This window comes from Pocillopora verrucosa, chromosome 13 (assembly GCF_036669915.1).
Source record: "Pocillopora verrucosa isolate sample1 chromosome 13, ASM3666991v2, whole genome shotgun sequence".
NCBI classification, from domain to species: domain Eukaryota; kingdom Metazoa; phylum Cnidaria; class Anthozoa; order Scleractinia; family Pocilloporidae; genus Pocillopora; species Pocillopora verrucosa.
Window position 1 is genome coordinate 13,079,981 of NC_089324.1, and position 16,933 is coordinate 13,096,913.

At 37.8% G+C, this 16,933-nt stretch overlaps 3 protein-coding genes and 1 pseudogene across 3 annotated transcripts; 3 read left to right on the forward strand and 1 right to left on the reverse strand.

Moving 5' to 3' along the window:
• Nucleotides 1-2,763: 2,763 nt before the first annotated feature.
• LOC131775954 (tripartite motif-containing protein 3-like) lies at nucleotides 2,764-4,937 on the forward strand. The gene has a single exon (XM_066159929.1). It carries the CDS (start codon nucleotides 2,788-2,790, stop codon nucleotides 4,810-4,812), a length of 2,025 nt encoding a protein of 674 aa, XP_066016026.1. The 5' UTR covers nucleotides 2,764-2,787; the 3' UTR covers nucleotides 4,813-4,937.
• Nucleotides 4,938-9,481: 4,544 nt separating this feature from the next.
• Nucleotides 9,482-11,446, forward strand: LOC136277554 (E3 ubiquitin-protein ligase TRIM71-like; annotated as a pseudogene).
• A 5-nt stretch (nucleotides 11,447-11,451) lies between these two features.
• Nucleotides 11,452-12,111, reverse strand: LOC136277629 (melanocyte-stimulating hormone receptor-like; the record flags this gene model as incomplete). The annotated part of the gene is given in 2 exon segments (XM_066160008.1): nucleotides 11,452-11,565; nucleotides 11,567-12,111. Coding segments are annotated over 2 exon segments (627 nt in total), but the record flags the coding sequence as incomplete, so codon positions are not given.
• A 2,323-nt stretch (nucleotides 12,112-14,434) lies between these two features.
• On the forward strand, nucleotides 14,435-15,527 carry LOC131775962 (melanocyte-stimulating hormone receptor-like). The gene has a single exon (XM_059092090.2). The coding sequence runs from the start codon at nucleotides 14,485-14,487 to the stop codon at nucleotides 15,451-15,453; it is 969 nt and encodes a 322-aa protein (XP_058948073.2). The 5' UTR covers nucleotides 14,435-14,484; the 3' UTR covers nucleotides 15,454-15,527.
• The last annotated feature ends 1,406 nt before the right edge of the window (nucleotides 15,528-16,933 follow it).

Genomic DNA, 16,933 nt, shown 5'->3' on the forward strand with positions numbered 1-16,933 from the left:
AAGATAACTGTCGTCCCTTTTCTTCCACTAAACCATCAGAAACGCAGGTGCATTGTTCAGTTATTGAATCTTTTGTACAAAACTAAATGGAACAAACTAAATAAAGTGCTTATTGAACAGTTAACACGATGGTAAGTCAGAACTAACCTCAAATATATCACTTTTTGCCTGCGTCATTTGGTTGTTACATAATTTGTCTACGTTTACAAATATGTATGAATCTTTATTGCAGACCTATTTCTGCTGCAAACCTTTGGGTTCGTTTAGACAAATGGGAAGTATCCATAGTTAAGACAAGAGAAGATGATCCTCTTTTGGTTGAGAGGAATATATCCCAGGTAAGTTTTTTGTTTCTTGAGATGAACGTCGAATGTATAAAACTGTAGTTACTGTTACTGTTATTTTATAGGCTGAGAATATATAAGTAGAACACGTTAAGACCATGTGCTGCTTTTGGCAATCATTGATTGGTCAGGACAGATTAAGTGCAGGTTTTTCAATCTAAGAAAATATATCTTTAAGTAAGCTTTAATTCAAGAACAATTTATGATTGCATAATTTCACATGTATGAGTAATAAACAAGCACAAGAAGTAAAGTGACAACTGTTTCTAATAGGTCTACTGGGTAATTACGCTATAATTAGAGGTGGTTATTGATATTCTAACTAAGGTGAAGTGTTAGCTTTAGACTGTTTTGAAAAATAGTCCCAGGTTTTGTTGCAGATAATAAAACGAGAAAAATTAGAAATTCGTTGAATAAATGAGATTTGAAAGTTTTATCTAGTTTGTTGTTATGAATGATTAGAAAATAACTTTCAGTATTAAATATAGGTAACATTTTGAAATAAAGTTATTTAAAAATTTCGTTGGATACATCTCCTAAAAAATTGCAAAATCATCAGCAGCTTGGTTTCCCTGGAAAATAAAATAATAATTTGTCTACGTTTACAAATATACATGAATAACTATTGCGGACCTATTTCTGCTGCAAACCTTTGGGTCCGTTTGGAGAAATGGAAAGTATCCGCAGTTAAGACAACTGAGGATGATCCTCTTTTGGTTGAGATGTACGTCGAATGTGTGAAAGTGTAACGAGTTCGTTTTCATATAAACTCGCCCACTTCCCGCCTTTAACGGGAAGCGAAATAGACTTGCGGCATGTGGCTAATTTACGTGCCTTCCTGTCTGACCTGAAGATTTTAGTACAAACTCTAATCCGCTCCCGATTTCCGGTGTTATCATGGCCAATTTACATTATCAACGCAGTTGACAAGAAAAAATCATTTTGATACTCTGTCCATTAAAATTATCAAGTAGGATTTTTTTTTTTAACTGAAAAGAAAAATTGAAGCTTTGGTCGTGCTTTTTTTCGTTAAGGACCTTAATGATTCGACAGTTAATCAAATTCCAGGAATTGCCGCCTTTAACGGGAAGCCAAATAAACAAGAGGCATGTGGCTAATTTGTATAAAATCAGCTTGCGTGCCTTCCTGTCTGACCTGAAGATTGAAATACGATTCTAATCCGCTCCCGATTTCCGGTGTTATCATGGCCAATTTACATTATCAACGCAGTTGACAAGAAAAAATCATTTTGATACTCCGTCCATTAAAATCATCAAGTAGGATTTTCTTTTTCAACTGCAAAGAAAAATTGAAGCTTTGGTCGTGCTTTTTTTCGTTAAGGACCTTAATGATTCGACAGTTAATCAAATTCCAGGAATTGCCGCCTTTAACGGGAAGCCAAATAAACAAGCGGCATGTGGCTAATTTGTATAAATCAGCTTGCGTGCCTTCCTGTCTGACCTGATGATTGAAATACAAACTCTAATCCGCTCACGATTTCCGGTGTTATCATGGCCAATTTACACTATCAACTCAGTTGACAAGAACAAATCATTTTGATACTCTGTCCATTAAAATTATCAAGTAGGATTTCCATTTTCAACTGAAAAGAGTAAATTGAAGTCTTTGTCTTGCTTTTCTTTCTTTAAGAACCTTGATGATTCGACAGTTGATCAAATTCTAGAATATTTAGAAGCATGCGTTAAAAAAAAAAGGATAAAAAGATAAACAGTTGCAGGTCACAAACGGAAGAGGTCATGGCAGATTTCCGTTCTGTTTTCTCGGAACTCTAAATATAGTATTAAAAGGCAACTTTCTATTTTTTCAAAAGAAAATAATTCATTTTCTGTTTACCGTATCTGAACGATTTCCTCGAAAACATTAGCGTCTTGTCTACACTTTTAAAGTTCTCTGGGAATGACTAGTCCATGCAAGATAGACTCCATATAAGATAGAAGGGAAATAGAGTAGAATGTCTCGCCAGGTAAAGCAAAAAACGAATTTTGGTCAAAGTTGATGAAGGCGTTGTGAGGCAAATTCCCTCGCATGCTTTCATGAGCGATAGATGGTTGCCACACACGAAGGAAGGAGGGGGAGGGGTGGGGAGAGAAGGACTGACCACATTTTAAAGAAATACAAAGGCCAACACATTTCTAAAATGAGCCGTTTATACGCGTTTTGCGATTTTCAGACCCTCGACGTTCCTCATCTAAATATTTTCCTCCCATAACGCCCCAAGGTTTTCCCTACGGCTAAAATCCATGGATTCTTTCGTTACAACGAAGTCAACTGAGCCAAGGAACGTGACTGGCCAGAAATAGATCCAATGAAATGAAAAATGTCTTCTTTTCTAGGAATCTAGAACAAAGGCGGATTGTTTTGATAGGGCTCGTCCCTTTAATATAAGTAACACATCAGTTAACTACAGTTTAAGGCGATCGTCATGAATCCTCTCTTGAAGAGTCTCAAGAAACAAGTTACTTGCTCGATTTGTCTCGATACCTACACCGAGCCCAAAACCATATCATGTCTTCACACATTTTGCTGTGAGTGTTTAGAGAGACATGCAATAGAGAACCAGAGACAAGAGAAATTCCGATGCCCCGAGTGTCAAGCAGAAATCGATTTACCACAAGGAAATTGCTTCGACCGTTTGCCTAACAGCTTTTTTCACAAAAGTCTGTTAGGTGTCCTTCTTCAAGCGGAAGATTGCAAAGCCATTGCAAGGCAACAACTGGACACTTGCTCGCAACATACGGAAGAAAGACTACGATATTACTGCTCCTCGTGTGAAGCGTGTATTTGTCCGATTTGCGTCACCGAAGACCACCGAGGCCATGCGTTTGAAATGCTTGAAAAAGCAGTGCAAGAGGATAAGAAAAACATCATGTCGATTGTCGAGACCATCAAGGAAAAGGCAAACTTGTTTCGAGCACAGTTAGAAAAAACATCAGAGGATGTGGAAATGATTATTGCAATCGCCAAACAGGAAGTGTCGGAGGCAACTGAAGACGTGATCACAAAGACGAGACAGCAAGAAAAACAGCTCTTAGAGTCCTTAGAAATAACACGTAGGAAAAGAATAGAACGAATCAACTCTGCTAAACAAGAACTGGAATCTCTAATAAAAAAAATTAACCAAGCAGCTGAATTTGCGGAGAAACTGGTGCAACGAAGATCAGCCGTGGATATCATAGAGAACAAAAACAAATCGAGACAGAAACTTGAAGAGCTTCGTAGAGTTGAAGTTCCAAAACATCGCCAGGCTACATTTCTCAAATTTACTGCCGCATCGCAACACAACTTTAAACTGGGTTCTATTCAGGTCTCCGAGAAGCCGGCAATCGCAGCTAAATCAACTCTAGAAGGACTGGATCAAACTTTTCAAGTTGGTGTAGAAGCAAAGTTTACGTTGTGCCCACGGACATCTGGCGGAGAGATGAGTGACCACGCTGATCTCAAAGATCAACTCGAATTGCTAATAACACCCGCCCAAGATGTGACGAACGTGACTCTTGATGAGAAATATGACGGTAATGTTGTGCTGAAGTTTATTCCCAAAGTACCTGGGGCCTACAGCACTGAGGTGAAGATTAATGGCGATAAACTACCGACCTGTCCCATTACTGTGCAGGTTAAAGAACGTGAACTTGTCGTGGTCGGTGAGTTGAAGATAAAGCTCTTTCCAGGGCACACGCTTGAACGGTTACATGGAGTTGTTGTGAATACAGAAGGCCAGTTAGTTGTGACAGATAACCTTGGCAACTGTGTATATGTTTTTGATAAAGATGGCAACTGTATGAGAAAAATCGGAAGCAAGCGTAGCCATACAGGACAATTTCAGTTTCCTAATGGCATTTCGTTTTTAAATGACAACGAAGTCCTAATTGCAGACTTAGGCAATTGCAGAATACAACGAGTTAATATTCAGACAGGTACTGTAGTGAAAAGCTTTGGAAAAGAAGGCAGACAAAAAGGAGAGTTTAGCGGGCCAGTAGACGTTACTGTGGATGATGACGAACGCATTGTTGTAACCGAGTGGGGCAATAATAGGATACAGGTTATGTCAAAGGAGGCAGAGTCTATTTTCACATTTGGAGACAAAGGCCCAGAGAAACTTCATTATCCAAGCTGCTGCATTCCTTACAAGAACATGTTTCTCGTATCTGATGCAGGCAACCACTGTATAAAAGCTTTTGATCAGTCAGGAAAATTCCTATACAAGTTTGGCAAAAAAGGGCATCTAGATGGGGAATTTAAAATGCCGCATGGTTTGCTTGTAGACAGCTCCGAAAATCTTCTAGTATGTGACTCTGGCAATAATCGAGTTCAGCAGTTTTCTTTAGACGGTCGCTACGCCGGCAAAAGTATCACTCGTTTATCAGACCCCACTTCGATAACAAAAGTACCAGACGGGCGTATTCTTGTTACTAGCTTTGATGAGAAAAAAGTGTACATTTTGAAATAGCCTCTCCTTATCTGTGTTTTGTTTTATTTTTAATATAGTTCTAAGACTCGTCTGAAAGAGCTCTTAGCGATAATATCAAGACTTACAATTGCTCGTAGAGACAAAAAACTTTTGACTCGAAGTCATCAGCATGTAAGGTGACAATTGTTTTTAAAGATGTGCATCCACTGGGTAATGACGTCATAATTAGAGGTGGTTACTGATTTTCTAACTGAGCTTAATTAAGTGTTAGCTCTAAACTTTTTTGAAAAACAGTCTTAGGTTTTGTTCCATATAATAAAGCCAGACAAATTAGGAATGCATTGAATAAATAAGACCTCAAAGTTATTTCCAGTTTGTTGGTATGAATGATTATAAAATAGCATCTAGTTTTAAGTATAAATAACATTTTGAAATAGAAGTATTTGAAAAATGCATTGGGAAACATCACTTCAACAATTGCAAAATTATCAGTACTTTGGTTTCCCTGGAAATGAAAAAGAGGTTATGTCGTGTTCTTATATAATCTAACTATAATTTGCTTTTATGAAACCGGAGCTGAGGCAACAAAACTCCATACCTCTTCGTGCGACAAAGACAGTGATAAGCTGTGATAGGGAAGAGTAATTAGCGTTGTAAGATTAACCCTCACAAATTTGAACATGGTTTTCTGTACTATTTAAAAGTTTCCATACCCATAATCGGCTAAACTACATCAATTTCATGCCCACATAAACTTGCTTAAAGAGTTCTCAGTACGTTCCTGATTGCTCAGCGAACTTGACACTCATCCCGTGGAAGAAGCATGTGCTTCAACAATTACAGCTCTTACACGCATTGCAGACCTAAGGTACTTTTTTTAATCCTGCTGAAATGGTTTGATGGATCACTCTTTGCCCGAATCACATGACCGGAAAGGTTCGCATTTTCGTTCTTTCGAGCACTACTTTCGTGGTAGGATATAATTTTTGGAAAAAAGAAAAAAAAGAAAAGTTTAACGAGCAAATGTAGCGGTTTTTTTCATCTCTTGTTTATGTTTACCCTTCTTATGAGGAAAAAGGAATAAAAATAAAATAATAGAAAATAAACAAATAAATTTTTCAACAAATTTTTTAAAAAATCGTTGCATAAACAAATTAATAAAACGTGATTGGAATTAATTGTCGTCCCGTTTCTGCCAATAAACCACCAAAAACGTAGGCGCTTTGTTAAGTAATTGAATCTTTTGTACAAAACTAAATGGAACAAACTAAATTAAGTGCTTATTGAACGGTTAACATGATGGTAAATCAGAACTAACCTCAAATATTTCACTTATTGCCTGCTTCATCTGGTGATCGCATAATTTGTCTCCGTTTACAAGTATACATGTTGAATTACTATTGCGGACCTATTTCTGCTGGAAACCTTTGGGTCAGTTTAGACAAATGGGAAGTAGCCGTAGTTAAGACAAGAGAGTATGACACTCTTTTGGTTAAAAGGAATTTGTCCCCGACAATTTTTTTTTGTAGAGATCAACGTCGAATGCATAAAACTGTAATGACTTCGTCATATAACCCCACCCACCTCGCTCCCCCTCCCCCCCCTCCTCCTTACCCACGCTTCCCGCCTTTATTTCACAGTTAAAACAGGAGCGAAAAAACAAGTGGCATGTGGCTAACTTGCATAAATCAGCTTCGTTTTTCAATCGGGACATTTTCTCACTTTGACACTCAACATTGTAACAAACTTCCTCCACAGAGAATGAGAGGTCCCAGTTCCGTTGCTGGCAACACAACTGACCACAATGATTGACGTCCTTGACTCGACCCAGTTTCCAAAACACTCCCGAGGCGCTACTAGCGCGTAATGTTGCATTCAACTTTGGGGGTTCGGCTGTTAGGTGTTCACCTGCGTTGCAGGAAAGGCACTTCCTGTAAAGCAAAGTGTAAAAAAGGACCTGTTAAATCAGTGAAGGCCTGCGTTGTTTTGATTCACTGAGTGATTCACACGCGCGAGTGACACATCTTTCTTGATAAGCGCTTCCCTGGAGTGTCGGTTATCTCGCTCGTCGAAAGCAAAGCATGCAGCAGATAATTTCGGGAGACAGCTAATATTGCAACAAATTTAGCAACGAGTCGGCTGCCTTAACTTCAACACATGAATGAATCATGACTTTATCTGGTGTCCACGGAGCGCTCAGACATGCGTGGAATCTCACAGACTAAAGTGGATTTGTTTACACGAAGGTGGATTTGTGCAAACTCATATCTAGTAGGAACTTTCTGGCAGGTCAGCTGCACTGCGTACGATGAAAACTAATGGTTTGTTTGTTTGTTTTTAATTTAAAGCTTTTCTTAAGCAACCTGTGGGATTAAACAAGAGAATAGCGACACACGAGTGTCCAAATCCATATCTCCCAATTGTTTTACATAAAGAAACGCTGTTTGTTTTCACTATAGTCGTCATGTCGTTGTTTTATTTTTGTAAAATTTGTAAAAACAGTTAAAATATTGGATTGTTTTTTTCTTCAAAGTACTTTTACAGTGAACAAAGGACTTCTTTTAGCCTCTGTTTGTTACTTCAAAAATCTGTCGCTAATAGTGCAAGGCATTGCAAGGTACAAGCTACAGGTTCTTAAGAGTGTGCTAAGTGATCCATTAAGAAAACTGCCAAACTTGACAATTACGTCATAGTAGATTTACAAACACACAAAGTCATATTCAGTCTGCCATGAAGAAGTTAAACGTCCTTTTAGAGAGTTTCGCGCAAAAGTATGTAATCAAAGATCGAAATTTTTATCAAGGTTTTTGCTCGAGTTTATTTTCAAGTTACGATTTGCATACACCTTTTTGAAACAGTGAAACTTGCAGTAGATATGATACGAAAAGTTGAATGTAGGGGCAGTTCTTACGAGATTGAAGATAGATACGCTATTTTGCCATGAAGAAAATGTTTCGTCTTGAATATTTTTAATTTACAACCATATAGTAAGCTTTGAAGCCCTTTTTTCACGTGCGTTGCGTTTCCAAGTTAACTTTAGTTTTAACATCATTGTTTACTTTTTCAAGAGTCGTTGAAAACTTTTATTCACACAGGGTCTCAATTCATGAAATCCACAAAGGGTCATGAAATGTCGCCATCGCTGTCGAAACCCCTGTCTAATTTACACCACAAATTCGTATTCAACGGTTTTAATTTGTTTATGCTTCATTTATACGTACCTGGTACCAGTTCTAAGATGTCAGAAAACACAGAAACGTCTAGTCGTATATGAGCTGAATCAAAAAGTTATAGGTCATATCGGAGTTAAGCAACTTGAGCAAACTTTCTCCTCATTAAAAGCAAAGGAAAGCATTTTCTTTTTTTTGAACCGTAACCCTGTCACCGTGTGTATCTCGGTGTAACGTTCCTCTTAAAAGACGTTGTAGTTGCTTACCCAGGCTCACTCGTGTCTATTGATTCGAGATGCTACCGAAATAGATCTGGGCAAGACATATGCCACAAACCTCCTTAAAGAAAATCATCTTCTAATGATACATTTAAGACCAAAACAGTCGAGTGGTCTTATTCTCAGAGAAAGAGAGGTATCCTGTGTAGGCGCACACCAAATGAAATGTACCCTATTTACCCCGCGTGAATTATTAGCTATTCAAAATGGCGGTGCGCGTGAGGAATTTTGCGGTATAAGTTTTCATAGGGATCGAAGCAATTTTGGAAGCTGAAGAAATAGGTTTAGACCTTGACTTGGTGTAAACTTTCTGCTGCTGGTTACAAAAGTACACGATTTTTCGAGTTATCTTGTCCTTTAAACAATTAGAACTGAATCAACAGAATGTAGTGATATTTTGTCGACACCGTGAACTGCCGCTAAGCAGAAGGAACCTCGAAATGAGAGCGTTCCTTTGAAGGTTAACACCAAAGCGAACGAGGAGAGGAAAAATGATCCTCTTTTAGTAAGAACAAAGAGAACACAGATAATAAAGAACTGTTAAGGATGGAGAATTTAAATAAGAGCAATTGTTAGAGTTAGGTTAAAAAAAGGTCGACAAAACGTTTGAATTCTAGTTATGTCTGATCGTATGGTGTTCGTTATCACAAAAAAAAAATAATAATGATAAAAAAGCGACGCTGCAAATTATAGATCTATTGTCCCGCTCACTTCAATTTTGCCAACATACATATCATTACACACTTCATGTAACCGGTTATTAAAACAAAGTTTAACAGTTATTAATTCAAACTGCGTTCTCAATAATCAATCTTCAGTCAAGCAGATAATATCACCTAAACCTCAAGATTCTGCGAAATTGTTGAAGAGGCTCATGTCTAGCACTAGAAGAAAAACTCACAGATGATCATGAGGAACTTTCAAAATCAATTGACGATCAAAAACAGCGGTCCGCGTTTAAATATCCGGCACTATCACTTTTCAACATATGTTTAAATTTTCATAGCTTTAAATTTAACACTTGTTAACCTTGACCATTTTTGCAGACTTTCCAAAAATAAAGCTCTCAGACAACAGGTTAAGACTCATTTCAGATAGACAATATAACGTTACAGAGGCTTAACTGAGCTTAGGAACGTGATTGGCTACAGGCAACCAGCTGAAACGGACTTTGTTCTGTTTTCCAGGAATCTGAAATAAACTGATCATTCAATTTTGAACGTCGCTTACATATATCGTTTTTTCTTATTGTCAATACTGATGGAATCGCTTTTGGTAAATCTCAAGAAACAACTTACTTGTTCGATTTGCCTCGATACCTACACCGAGCCTAAAACTATATCATGTCTTCACACGTTTTGCTGTGAATGTTTGGCGAAACATGCAAGAGTGAGCCAGAAAAAGGGAAAATTCCGATGTCCCGAGTGTCAGGCAGCGATCGATTTACCAGAAGGAAATCGCTTCGACCGTTTGCCCAACAGCTTTTTTCATAACAGTTTGTTGAGTCTTCTCGCTGTTCGACAGACTGATGATGCAAGTAGCATTGATTGTTGTCAATGCGGTGCAAACAACTCTCAGATGTACTACTGCTTCGATTGCGGACGATTCATGTGTCCTGGTTGTTTTAACGCACATGAAGTGCTCAAGAAATCTTTTCAAGGACACAAAGTCACGCCACTTCAAGACTTCAAAACAGAAGATTACGAAGCATTGTTAAGGCGACAACCGTTTTGTTCTCAACAGTTCCACGAAAGAGAAATTACACGGTTTTTTTGCTCGCAGTGTCAAGTTTACATTTGTCAAATTTGCATAGTCACGGATCATGAAAACCATAAAGTTGTTGGGCTCGACAAAGCAGCACACGAGGAAAAGGATAACATCATGTCGGATGCTAAATTGATCAAGGAAATGGAAAGTGAGCTCCGGGAAGTCATAAAGCAGTCTGAAGAAACCATTTCTAAGCTAAAAAGCAATATGGTAACGGCTAAGCTAAGTGTCAAGCAATCAGCTGAACAAATGATCGCAGATATTCGAGAGCGCGAGCGAGAGGCATTGGAATCCATCGACGTAACACACGTGTCGAGACTCTCTAAAATTAACTCGGCTAAACAGGAAGTGGAATCCTTAGTAAAACAAATGAACCAAGCAGCTCAGTTTGCGGAAAACCTGGTGCAGAGAACCTCAAGCTCGGATATTATGCAGAACAAAGAAACTATAAGGACCAAATTTTAAGAGCTTCTGCGAGTTGAAGTTCCAAAACATCAGCAGACGACATTTATCAAATTCGTTGCGGCATCTCAAAAGGACGTAAAACTGGGTTTTATTGAGGTCACTGAAGACTTTGCAAAGGCAGCTAAATCAACTTTAGAAGGACTGGATCAAACTTTCCAGGCTGGTGTAGAAGCAGAGTTTACGCTATGTCCAAAGACATCTGGAGGAGAGATAAGTAACGAGGCTGATCTTAAAGGTCGAGTTGAACTGTTAATTAAACCTGTCAGGGATGTTACAGACGTGATTGTTGAGGAGAAAGAAGACGGCAATCTCAGATTGAAGTTTACTCCCAAAGTACCCGGCGCCTATAATATTGAGGTGAAGATTAATGGCGATAAACTACCAACCTGTCCCATGACTGTGCAGGTAAAAGAACGTGAACTTGTTGTGGTCGGTGAGTTGGAGGTAGAGCTCTTTCGAGGGAACACGCTTGAATGGTTATATGGAATTGCTGTGAATAAAGAAGGCCAGATAGTTGTGACAGATAACCTTGGCAACTGTGTCTATATTTTTGATAAAGATGGCAGCTGTTTAAGAAAAATTGGAAGCAAGGGTAGCAATACAGGAGAATTTCAGCACCCTGAGGGCATTTCGTTTTTAAATGACAACGAAGTCCTAATTGCAGATTACGGCAATAATAGAATACAACGACTTAATATTCAAACAGGAACCGTGGTGAAAAGTTTTGGAAGAAAAGGCAAAGAAAAAGGAGAGCTAAATAATCCAGTAGACGTTACTGTGGATGATGAAGAACGCATTATTGTAACCGAGTGTGGAAATCATAGGATACAGGTGATGTCAAAGGAAGGAGAATCTATTTTCACATTTGGAGACAAAGGCCCAGAGAAACTCCATCATCCAACCTGTTGCATTCTTTACAAAAACATTTTTCTCGTGTTTGATGGAGACAACCACTGCATAAAAGCTTTTGATCAGTCAGGAACATTCTTATACCAATTTTCTGTTGTTGAAGCTTGCACCGCTTGCTGTACATGTAGAGTACTGATCTGTAGTTTTTGAAGTTTGACGATTCTGTAGATCCCAATGAAGGCGAGAATTGATATCAATAAAAAAAATGCCCACGCCGAGAGCTACGAGGAAGAAATAAACAAAAGGATTTAAATAGTAAATTCCCGAAAGAAGTAATATCAATAACCAAATTATCGCTATCGAGTAAACTGTTCGAGATTTCGTCACAAGAGATGGATAACGCATATGGTAGTGAAGAGACAAAAATTGGTCGACACTGATGGCTGTTATGGTGCAAAGAGAAATCCCACATGCGGCAAATGACACCGTGAACCACAAACTACCCAGAAGTTTATTTCTTGTAAGTACAGAGGCTATATAAAGTGGTTGAATCAGTGTGCCAACAAAGAGATCCGAAACTGCCAGGCTACAGAGAAGCAGAATAGACGATGAACGAATTGATGGTGTTTTAAAAACGGCAGCGAGCACCACAGCGTTGCCAAATATGGAGAAAATCATCAGTGGAACATTTAAAGCACAATTAATGATGACGGTAATTTCCGGTTGAGAGGAGTTTTTCGCGACTTGTGAACCATAAAATCGTGAGCTCCCGGGCATGTTTAAGTCTTGAAGATGTTCTATTTCAGACCTTCCTGTGCTCCAGAGACAAGCAGCTGGCACTTATCTCTCAACTTTCGAACTCAGTTGAAGTGTGATTTTGTAATATCAGTATGTCAAGTTTTATGACATTTGATATCTTTGTATGGTAATGGCAAAAAAAAAGCCAAATTAAGTACAAGAGCAATATGCGCTTCGATAGCTAACTTACATATCAAAAAAAAGTTTCGATTTTATTTAAAATGCATTCTTACACCTGGTTTCATTTCATGAAGATTGCTTATAAATGTCAAAAATTTCCTGGCGTAATTATTACAGGGGAGACAAACATCTGACAGAAACGGTAACATACCAATCCAAAAGTAAGATATGCTATATGTTTTTATTACTGTTTTTTAAAGTCTATCATGAACGGAAATTTTGCAAGAAAATTTTGGTACCTGCTTGAATCCATCAAAAGAACAGAAATAATCAGAAAGTAAAGTCTGTTCATGTAAATCAGTATTACTTTCAAAAGAGAACAAATTTTTGGTAAAATTGAAACGGAAATAGAGCCCTTAGATGATATCATAAAAGTGACAACCGAATCACTCTCGAAACCAGAGTTACTCATCACTGCGCATGTCAGAAAGAGACAAGCCTTTCGGATCATGCAAAGCAATGCAAACCAAATTCATGGGAAAATAAAAACAGAGTTATTTTAAAATTTGAAGGGCACCATTCCTAATCGCTTCAAATTTTGTTAAGTGGCGTTAAGTAAAAAAAAGGCTTAATAACAGTCTCATTGAACAATCAAATTCTGAATGTCTTTATCTTCGAAAAAAAAACATTGAATGACATCTCAGCAGACATACTCATCCAAAGAAAAATTTTGACTAAAATTATGTAGAAATCGAGTAATTTACACGAAATTTGCTTATATAGTTTCGAAGAATTTATTAGCCTTCCCGGAAGATTCTTATTCCAAATTACGTTTTTTTAAAAAAACGTAATTTGGACAGGCCTCGCTGTGTCTCCGTGTATACGATACAACAGTATACGCAGGTTTCTCTATGATGTTACACGATAAGATGGACATCTTAGACAGGCTCACAGGCTTGTGGTCTTTTGGTAAAGATGATTAAAAGAAGACCCAAATTCTACCCACAACTCGTCGATGCTCAGGATCTGAAAACTTGATTCGAAATTCAGTTCCTGTTAAACCACATTGATCATTGCATAATGATGATGCAGTTTTACTTTCAAAGCCATACAAAAGGAAGTAGTTATATTGAATTCGAAAGGCATATTTGTCTTTTGTCAACTTTTCGCTTTTAACCATATCTTTATCCAATCATCATTTCGGAGAATTATTTCAATTAGTTAAAGTCTGAAAGGTTTTTTTTTTTCTGACGGATAAATCTGCGAACGAAGGTACAGCACCTGTTCAACTGCGTTTTCTATCTTCTATTTTACTTTAGAGTTTTTGCTTCTTTGCATCATGTCTTTTATTTTTCCTCTAAGGCCTTAGGTAAATTTTTGATGTTTCTAACATGAAAGTTTATATTTGCATTTGTGATATTAAACACTTAACACATTAAGACGCAGGTGGCGAAGCTTGAATTTGTGAACGACCAAGATATATTGCAAATTTACCCTTGTAAAGGAAACGCATTTTCCTTCTCTCCTTCGATTTTCTCAAGCTGTTACACGGTGGCCTTACTTAAATTTTAGACAGATGAAAATGACGTTTTAGCCCAATTTTCACAAGTAAGGTACTTTAACAATATTCACTATTCACTTTTTTGTTATGCTAAAAACTTTAATGGCAGTAGCATGGAGTTAGATGTAAAATACAAAATAGGGGTTTACTAATTACGAAAATATCATCATTGAACACCGTATCTCATGGAAAAAAACGCAAGGGACGTTTGCTTGATTAAGATTGAGAATGAGATTGCCATTCGCGTCTTGCGTATAATTGTTTTGCTAATGGACACCCACAAATCCAAAAATTTGTAAGTTTTGTTGTGTGAATATTTTGAATTGGAAAGAGCGAACACACAAAAAAAGCCGACAAATTAAAGGCAAAAATTATCATCTTTTCATTCTCCATTCCCACGTTAATGTAAAGGAAAAACCATTCAGGAAAGGAAGTCGTTACAGATATTAAGACTTTGAGAAATATAACATTTTCATTGAGGTACGGGTGCCTTTGATCATCCTATTCATAAGTTAATGAGTATTTTGCTCATTGCAAATTTATGAACTTAACTTCTAAAAGGCGACTTAATTGAAAATGACAAATTTACCGACCAAGTTCTATTCAGTGAGGCACCTTGTCTATTTTTCGGTGGTAGTTTAAGCTCTCGAGGAAGCCAGATGGTCAATGTTTCCGCTAAAAGACTAAAGCAGCGTCGTCGAAGATGTACAACGGAAACTTGAGTACCACTGGGAATTCAGCTGATATCAGAGTCAAATTCCAAGCAAATGCATCATCATATGGAAATATTGTAGCCATAAACTGCATTATAAACGGGATCATGATGCTTGTCACCATTCTAGGGAACTGTTTGGTCTCCATCGCCATATGGAAGACATCATCACTTCGGTCTCCTTCCACAATGTTTCTTTTTAGTTTGGCTATTTCTGATCTTCTGGTCGGTTTAATAGTTCAGCCAGTTTACATCGCCAAATCTCTAATAGATGTGTATTTCCTTCAAATTCTGACAGCCCTGATGGCGTTTGCTGCATGTGGGGTATCGCTCGGCACAATGGCCGCCATTAGCCTTGATCGATTCTTGGCCCTCCATTATCACTTACGATACAACGCATTGATGACGTCGTTTCGTGCTACATCTGCGTTATTGACCATATGGATTACAACTTTTCTTCTATCGTGTTTGATATTTTGGGACTCTTCAATCTACATTGCTGTTTTGACCATTTTAATCAGTGCGTATCTGATAACCTCGGCTAATTTTTACGTTAGAATTTATCAGATTGTTCTTAAGCATCGTTCACAGATTCAACATCGAGAACCTGGTAACCAACAGCTTTCAGTCGGGCAACTCTCTAGTCAGAAAAAGTTGATCGGAAGCGCTCTGAGCACGTTTGTATTTTATATCTGTACTGTTACTTGTTATCTACCAAGGTTTATCTCATTAACACTTACAGATACCAACACATACAAGAAGACAGCTTGGATCTTGGCGGATACCCTGATATTTTTTAACTCAGCTATAAATCCTCTTTTGTATTGTTGGCGTCTACCTGATCTCCGTGCTGCAGTTGTAAAGTATGGAGGGAATTTTTCGGCATGCAAAATTAAGGGAAAGACACTCATAACATTTCTGCTTTGGATGCATTCACAAAATATTCTTCGTTTTGACTAGTTCAGTCTTCATATTTTATAACAAACAATAGAAATTTTTCATCCCTAAATAATGCAACATAGACTAGGAAGCAAGGGGAGGGTTTGGCTAGGAGGATATAACCCCTTAAAACAAATGTGTGGGGCGAAACCTCTGAGTTTAAGTGCAAAAAATACCACTCAAGCATTTTCTTGCCTCAGTGGCATTCTGTATAATTTTGAAATTTATGGTTCCACTGAGGTTTTTGGCTCGTACTAACAGTTTGTAAAATGTCGGAATTCTTGTAAAAACAGAATTAGACAAAAATAAAACAATAAAAGTAACGTCGTTCATTGATTTGGGCAACTATTCCTTTTATGATGTATCGATGAAATGTTACTCTCACCTGTAATTTTGTCAAATAATAAGGTTGAACGTGTTTAATAATAAGAATAGCCACTCCTCCGCCACAAAATGGAAAAATTGCGCAATAGTACCCAGTGGTCATTGGACCCTCAACACCATGACAACTAACTGTGATCCAATGAGGTGTTCACATGCTGATCACGCGTGTTATCTTGATGATGATTGACGTTGTCATGCACGGACAGGGCTGGGTCACATGATGAACCACGAGATTTTTGCTCATAAAACTCTTTAGTCAGTCGTTTTGTATTTCAACGTGTTTGGATTACGATCACCTGGAGCATTATGGCGCAAACGCTCAAAATACTCACACTCAGGTTAATAAAGGCCTGGGTCAAAAATGATTTTCGCCACCAGTGCCCCCCCAGCAAGGTTCGCGGAATTCGCGTGGACTGCGCGAGTAACCATAGTTACTTGGAATCAAGATCGCGTAGTTCGTGAACGGCATCCGCCATTTTGAAGTGTCGGCTTTGCATTGGTTTTTCCCATCTTCGATGGTGAATCCGACAATTTAGAGGAAGACATCAAAAGAAGGTAATAACATTTTCTTTGCTATCTTCATTTCCTCAAAAAATGGCATGATATCGCTATCTTAAAGCCAAAGAGAACCATTTTGAACCTACGAAGACTTCTAAACACCGCTCTTAACATGTTCATCGACTTCACTGCAAATACAATGCAACATGAATTTATAATATAGCGCTCATTTCTAGAGCTCAATAGCGTTTTACAATGTTTGTAACTTATGCATAGAAAAAAGTACTATTTTTTGTAACAAATGCATAGGAAAAAGTTTCATTGTGGATATACCCTTCAATTTTGAAATTAAATTTAGCTTGATAAATTCTTTATCATATCATGATGTGTATACTTATGGTGTCTATCAAAATTTAGGCTTTTGAATGCTTTGGAAACAATTTCTCCAAGAAACAGATGAATTTACTTACAAAAGTAATCCCCCAAAGCAGTTGTTAGGTAAGTTTAATTGCTCCTGAACGCTCGCGTGTCAAAATGGCGGACATTAAGTTGAATACGTGACTGCGAGTTTTCAAAATTCCCACCTCTTAAACAGTTTTAATTTGTCTTTTTTCCAAAT

Coding starts and splice junctions, on each gene's coding strand:
- LOC131775962 (XM_059092090.2), top strand. CDS start 14,485: ATGTACAACGGAAACTTGAGTACCACTGGGAATTCAGCTGATATCAGA.
- LOC131775954 (XM_066159929.1), top strand. CDS start 2,788: ATGAATCCTCTCTTGAAGAGTCTCAAGAAACAAGTTACTTGCTCGATT.